At 38.2% G+C, this 7,240-nt stretch overlaps 1 protein-coding gene across 1 annotated transcript; it reads right to left on the bottom strand.

Annotated features, from left to right (window-relative positions):
- Positions 1-3,692: 3,692 nt before the first annotated feature.
- stx19 (syntaxin 19) lies at positions 3,693-6,777 on the bottom strand. The gene is made up of 4 exons (XM_070838533.1): positions 6,521-6,777; positions 5,375-5,611; positions 4,688-4,900; positions 3,693-3,970 (listed from the first exon to the last, which is right to left on the bottom strand). Exons 1-4 carry the CDS (start codon positions 6,740-6,742, stop codon positions 3,734-3,736), a joined length of 909 nt encoding a protein of 302 aa, XP_070694634.1. The 5' UTR covers positions 6,743-6,777; the 3' UTR covers positions 3,693-3,733.
- Positions 6,778-7,240: the final 463 nt, after the last annotated feature.

The following is a 7,240-nucleotide window of genomic DNA, read 5'->3' as shown; positions in this document are numbered from 1 at the left end:
TTGGCGTTTGATTTAGTTTTTCTGCTAATTTTGTGGAGCACAAGTCACAAAAAATCTTTTCATTGACTGTGGAGCACGTAGAACCAGTATGTACTGTGCAACATATCGAAATAAACGTTTATTTTTCTTCTTTTGGCTGAGAACTGTTTTATTTGATAAGTAGTAGAGGATGAATACTTCAATTGGTGTGTACTGTTCTCTTGTTTTGAGTAATGACCTCTGTCAGCTTTTTATAATCCTTCATTAACACTGACAACACCACAATAATATCCATATGTCCGCTCTTAGAATTTGGGGAGTGAAATGCAAGCAATGTAGTTATGTTTTCCCAAGTATGACACCTGCATCATTACGTATGTATATGGTAATATACCCTTTCAGAGTTTAAGGATTTAGTGGAAACCCATTTTTTAAAATGACAATTATCTCAGTGAACACTGGATGGCATTGTTGCTGTTCAGGAACCCTGCAATTTGCAGCAGTACTTCATTTTTCCTCACTACGCCTGGGAGGAGGCAGAAGCTCAGCTGTGCTGAATTACAATGAATTGTTATTTGGTTTACATATTCAAATTTACATATTTGATGTATTTATGTCTTTGTTTCAAAATGTCATTATAATCAGAGTCAGGCTGATTTACAACACTTCACTATCAGATCCAGGAAAATACTTTTAAAGTCAGATAGCAGATGCCATCAAGCACCTTACCTCACTTCGTGTTATACACCTGGGTTCACTGTCACTGTCAGGGAGCAGTGTAAGTAACACAGAGGGTGTAAAAGAAATGCACATAGCTTAAAAACTAAAGTCATTGCCAAAGTGCCTTAAACCTGCAATCTTTCTAACAGCCAGCAGGGGCGAATTCCATTGGTTCCAAAAAATCAGTCTGATTGTCTGGAAATCTATGGGAAAATTACCTTAACCCTTTGAGGGTCTTCAGCACTTTCTAGTGTGTTATGATTTTTATTTTTAGCATATTTTATCAGTTTTTCATGCATATTGCTTATAATTTTGCAAGATGGTGAATTTTTCAGAGTTCTCAATTTTTTTCATGTATTTTTTGTGTATTTTAGACCATAAAATGATGCGCATCATGACAAAAACATGGCAATTTAAGGGTTAATTTTTTAAAAAACTAATTAAAATTTGATATGTATGATTAGGGCTGATGCTGGTCTAAAAAACTATTTAAAAAAAATTTAAAAAAAAGAAAGACATTTAACATTTTTATGGCTTGTTTTTATGCATACACATTTATGTGTGTAAGGATCTTTAACGTGATTATTTCTGAGGACCTTCAAGGGGTTAATACCTCCCAAATTAGTTTATGGTCTCAATCGCTAGTCTCAAGTCTTCATCAATATAACATGATGTTCCTGTAAATTTCGGCCCCGTTTATAGTGAGATAGACAATAAAGCAGGGCATGCTTTGGGGCAGGACTACCTTGACTAACCAATCAGAGGCAGCATCTTCGCGGAATGAGCATCACTTCTGGCTCCCAAACCTACATGGTGACATATACATATACAGTCTATGGCAAACAAGAGTTAACTTAAATAAGGCATCACAGTCACAGGTGCAGTGGTGTTTCTTTGGGTCACACATGAGATGTAAATTCCTGCAGAAGTGAAAAAAATTACTTTAAAAAAAAAGTGATTTTTTTGGCACTTATTGGCTCATGTGCCTTTTTTTAAGTGCAGCAGTCTATTTAGTTAAAACTAAGACTATATAATTGAAGTGGGTCCTCTCATCATCTGCGACAAGTTAGCGGTTCTGTTTGCACTGTTCCTGACATGAGCATACAGTAGCTGTCTGGAAGCTGAAATAGCAGACAAACCGGATTTTCCAGTCTAGGTCTGGCACACCCAGCTCACCTGTATTTTGTCCCGGACACCAGACACCAAAGGTCACTGATTCACCAAAGAACATCACTGTGACTGCTGATGAGACACTAGTTTAGAGCCACTCTGGCACTGAGCGAGATTGAGTATAAAGTGTCTGTTTCTCTGGAAATAAATATATTCATATTAAGTTATATGATAGTCATTATCCCAGCAGGGAAAATTAGTTGATGTTTTCAGCTCAACATTACAGCATGTTCCCAGCTCATACTGCTTGTAGTTTGCGCCCAGTTTAGAGCCACTGTTCTCTTTTTAATTTATTCATAAATTCAGCATTATTTTATAATATTTCAATGATACATATGGAAGCCAGAGTTGTTTATCTGATCAGTGTAACAGTTTCAAAATAATCATATATTTAAGTTCCGCTCCAAAATGCAAAACATCTAGAGAAATTAAATATTTGCTGAAATGGAGGACGTCAAAAGTTGCATCCTATTTTTAACCAAATGTCTTCAATGATTTTCCGCAGTTTTGACACGATAAGAGAAATATTTTGATCAAGGCTTGTTATTCAAGGTTTTACGTGAAGCCATGCCTCTGTGAAACCAAATAAAGGAGTAATATTTTTTTTTAACAGAAATCATCATTCTTTGAAATGCAAATGACAAAATGAAAACACCTAATTGTTAAACAACTTAGTTCATGAATCAGCACGTGGACCAAAAGTGAAATGAATTAATAACGGCTCACAATCTCTCAGAAAAAGAATATTTCTCCACTATATCCTCTCCACTTCTGTTTGTGCAGAAAAAAGAGAAAAATACTGATATTTTAAAGTGCTGTATTAAAATCAAAAAGGTCATAAAAATAAGATTTATAATTTCTGATGAGCAGCGGCAACAACGGCCTCTACATTCATAAATGGTAATTACAAGACGTTGGGACATTTCATTCTGTCGATATAGGGTACCGCTCTTTTGGCAAGTGCAAAAATGTTCAAAGCGGAACAGAGTTCAGCACACGCTTTAGAGCGAGGAAAAACCTAAAACCTCTGCACCTAAGAGTAAGACCCATAGACTCATAGCTGGTGATGTGTGACATAGTGCCGTGAAGTGTTCCCCACTTCTCTTAGGAGATTATACCTGCTCAACCCAATTTACATAATGCAAGAACAGACATTCAGTTGTGCATAATGGGAATGAAATGGGTCCCATTCTCCCTATAACAAGTCACTGTACCATCAAAATTATTTTGAAGTTGTTGTTTTGAGGTAAAATAGTTGCATATTTTTGCTGTGTATGTCTATGTGGCAGAAAAACGATGAGAGGTTCCTCTGGAAAAAAAAAAAGGTGAAATATCTTGTCTTGCTGATCTAGCAGTGGCTTTGGTGTCCCCTTGTTTGTGACCTCTGTCAGATGACAGTGAAGGTCTCCAATAAGCAGCAGTGTTGGTGAGGAGCACTCACTGAACTGTCTCTTCCAATAGTAGCCGCCTCACATCCTCTTGAAAGAAACAAGTGCCTCAAATACCAATTCCGGCCATTCAATCTAATTGTTTTCTATGCTCTGCTGAATCTGTCTGCACCGTCGCTCGTCTGTTCAACAGCAAAAACTGCAGTACCATAACTTTCACTTTAATGGTGCTTGGATCCAACGTTGCTCACTCCCAACAGGTAAGTGAACTACAACATTATTTGGAATGACCATTGAGGTAAAAAATGTCAAGTGTGACTGTCCTGCACCGTGTGCACCCGCAAGTCAACCGCAGCACATGTAATGTGAGTATAATCCAGGTAGCGATTATGTTTGTCAGCAAAACATAATCATGAAAACAAATGTGTTGCTTACAAATGTAATTTCTTGGAGACAGGGTTCAAAATGCATATGTTTTATAAGCAGCATCTCCAGGGAGGACAGCAGCAGCAGCACAGCTGTCGAAGTGGGTTCTTCTTCTTGTACCTGGCGGCCAACTTGAACTTCTCATTAGATGCAGCTACATAATCCTGTGTCCTCTCTACATTGGTCTGGATGTGGTCGATGTAGGCCCCTTGTTCCTCCACCAGCATGAAAATGTCCATGAACAGGTCCCTCAGCTCCTTCATATTGTTCTCCAGGCTCAACAACTCCTGTTGGTGGAAAGGGATAATGGGATTAATACTGCAGATATGAGGAACATTAGTCAGAGGCTGGAGGTGGCTGGAAAGAAGCTGAAGGCTTAAAATGCAATTATGGAACACTACTAGCTCTTTATATACCATCACTTGTGTGCTGAAAATACACAAGCATCATCTTATTGTGCTTTGATGTGCTGGATCAATTGGATGTTGTACATTCAAGAGTGGTTGCCAAGTTGTTCCTCTGGAAGCAGAGCAATTTTCCTCCCAAGGAGGTAATTTTAGTCAACAATGTTTTCAGCAAAGACAATAGCACCAATGTTATGTTTTCTTCAGTTAGACCCCTAGTTGCATATGCAATAGACAGTAGTGATGGGAAAGATTACCATGCTTATGGCTCACAAGCATTCATGCTATCAGACATGGTGATGACTGCCAGTGTAATGCTGCAATTTACAAATGCAGTCAATGGGTATTAGCAACGGCTGTATGCTAAAAAATTTGTGCATTTAGCTTGAATAAAGCTTTTTAGCGGGCAGATATAAAACACAGCACAAAACCTTTGAAAAATCAAGACTCAATCCCCCAAAAATCTTTTTGGAAACCAAAACATACACAAAAGACAAAACAGATGCTCTGACAAAGCCAATAGCTTGGAACATATATCCAGCAACTGACTGCATTAACAAACTCTTTATCAGTCATGCAGTAACTTTGTTATAACCTCACCTTGTGTCGCTGTTCAATCTCAGACAGTTGTGACCTTGTGATCCTGGCATCATTTAGCAGGTTCTCATTGAAGACGTCCCATTTTCCTGTGGCCACCATCTCATTCACCTCCTCTTCCGTCACCTCCCTTCCCGATACCTCCAGCTGCCGGATAATGAAGTGCTTACAGCGCTCCTGCTTGGTCAGCAGACCTTCATTATACTGCAGCATTACCTGGACATAATTACAGCGAAAAGAGAGAATAAAAAGTAAGAGGGGGAGGGGAAATGAAAAATGACAGGATAGTCCCATCTTTTTATGGTTTTATGGTAATTTATGTTTGGTTCCTGGACACTCAAGATAAAAAAAATATATATTATGACGTACAATGCATTTACTGTAAACTTTAGCACAGAAAGACAGACAGGATTAAATGAAGTGATCAAACCTCCACCATGCTGGATCTTTCATTGTAGTAATTTCACTCACAACATCCGTTTTTCATCTTATATATGTATTTTATGTATTTTAATATGTTACTGTATTTTCTTGCCATTGCCCATTATTCAAAATTAGAAATACAAAAGTCTCTCATGCCCAAGTTAGCATCGTTCTAATGTTTATTTTTTCAAGCTGTGCAGTAAAATAACTTAAATTAAGTGCTATATGAAGTTTCCATTGTGGAGTAGCAGGATTCATCTTCCAAACCTGCTGGTATTTGCGAAACAGTGCTGCATGCTGAGACCGTTGTATTCTCGTAGTAACAGCAGTAGGTCCCTGCTGCTCCTCCGTCCTTTGGATCTGTTTTGAAAGGGCATCTAAACGTCTGTGGAGGCTTTCAGCCTGGAGCTTGATGTCACGGGTTATACTGCTCTCTTTCTTCATCACACTGAAGCGACGCATGGTTGCGACCAGGGTCTTTTGCTGCTGGCAGAACTTAAGGACCTGTTTGTATTGCAGATAAAAATTTGTGTTTAATATCACTTCTGTACGGTGGCCGGGAGGTGCAAAACAATTTTACAATGCAAGAAAAATTTACATTTTAGAAAACATTTTTACAAATCAGAAAACAAAATTACATTGCCATAACACATTTACAAGTCCTGAGACAAATTTACGTTTGAGAAAACAAATGTACAAGACGTGAAACACTTTTACAAACGCCGAGACAAATTTACAAGTGACGAAACACTTTTACAAGCAGCCGAAACAAATTTACATCGTGGGTCGCCATGAACTCCTTATCACTTCCGGCTCTACTCGACAGTTGGTACATTCCCTTTCTGGTTGAAAAAGTTACTTGTAAATTTGTTTCGGCCGCAAGTAACTTTTTCAACCAGAAAGGGAATGTACCCACGATGGACGGCAGTCAAGCGGTCTTTTGCCCGTTTTGTGGAGAACATATAAGCCGATTAACGCGGTACATTCCCTTTCCGGTTGAAAAAGTTACTTGTAAATTTGTTTTGGCCACTTGTAAGTGTTTCGTCACTTGTAAATTTGTCTCGGCGTTTGTAAAAGTGTTTCACGTCTTGTAAATTTGTTTTCTCAAATGTAAATTTGTCTCAGGACTTGTAATTGTGTTATGGCAATGTAATTTTGTTTTCTGATTTGTAAAAATGTTTTCTAAAATGTAAATTTGTCTCCAGCTTTGTAAAAGTGTTTTGCACCTCCCAGCCACCGTACTTCTGACCACAAATAAAAAATTTTTTACCACAAACCGTATTATCCTACAGTTTTAATTGTCGATTCTTTCAGTCAAGTGTGGAGTGTTACAATAATAATAAAGTTTAAAAAAGAAGGTGGAAAAACTAAACCAAATCCAAATGTGATCCCCCAAAAAAAGAAAAAAATTACCTCCGTCTGCAGCGTTGTGATATCATCTCGGATCTGCTGAGCCTCAGACAGGAAATTCTCAATGATTGGCTCCTCCTCGAACACCACAGCCTGTTGCGTTATGACCCCAGCCACCACAGAGTCCTCATTATCATTCTCCACTGAGAAAGGGTTGGTGCTGTCACTTGCTGTCTCAGAAGAGTCCCGCGCCCTCTGCTGCAGCTCCTCCAAGCGGTCTCTCATCGTGAAAGAGCCCTCACCAAAGCTAGCTAGCTAGAGGACACTGAAAAATAAATAATGTGAAACACTGATTATTCATGTTGGCAAACTAGACACCAGAAAATATTGATATTACAGTAGTGGATAAAAAGGAATATATTTAAGGCAGATGCTACTTGACAACCAGGAGTCAGTAGTCAACAATACTACTTGCACCTGAGTGTAAATAGCTAATATGGGTATTTACACAGTATTATATATATGTTATCAAATAAATTAGTCTCCCCCCATTCTCACTTAAAGTCCTGTAACTAAACAGTTCCGCCACCACACCCACAGGAGTTTATCATGATTTATATTGTGTAACTGCAGCAGGTCTACATAGCTGAATATTGGCAGTCTGGTTATTTGCACCATCTTGCAAATAGACATTCCATATACATTATGTATACTTTATTTATATTTATACACGTATACTTAACCAAATCTGCTGAGTAAAGGTAAAATAAAGGTAGGAGTGAT

The sequence above is a fragment of the Pempheris klunzingeri genome, chromosome 10, assembly GCF_042242105.1.
Source record: "Pempheris klunzingeri isolate RE-2024b chromosome 10, fPemKlu1.hap1, whole genome shotgun sequence".
Taxonomy (NCBI): domain Eukaryota; kingdom Metazoa; phylum Chordata; class Actinopteri; order Acropomatiformes; family Pempheridae; genus Pempheris; species Pempheris klunzingeri.
The sequence above is the reverse complement of the archived record's forward strand: the minus strand, read 5'-3'. Positions and strand labels throughout refer to the sequence as shown.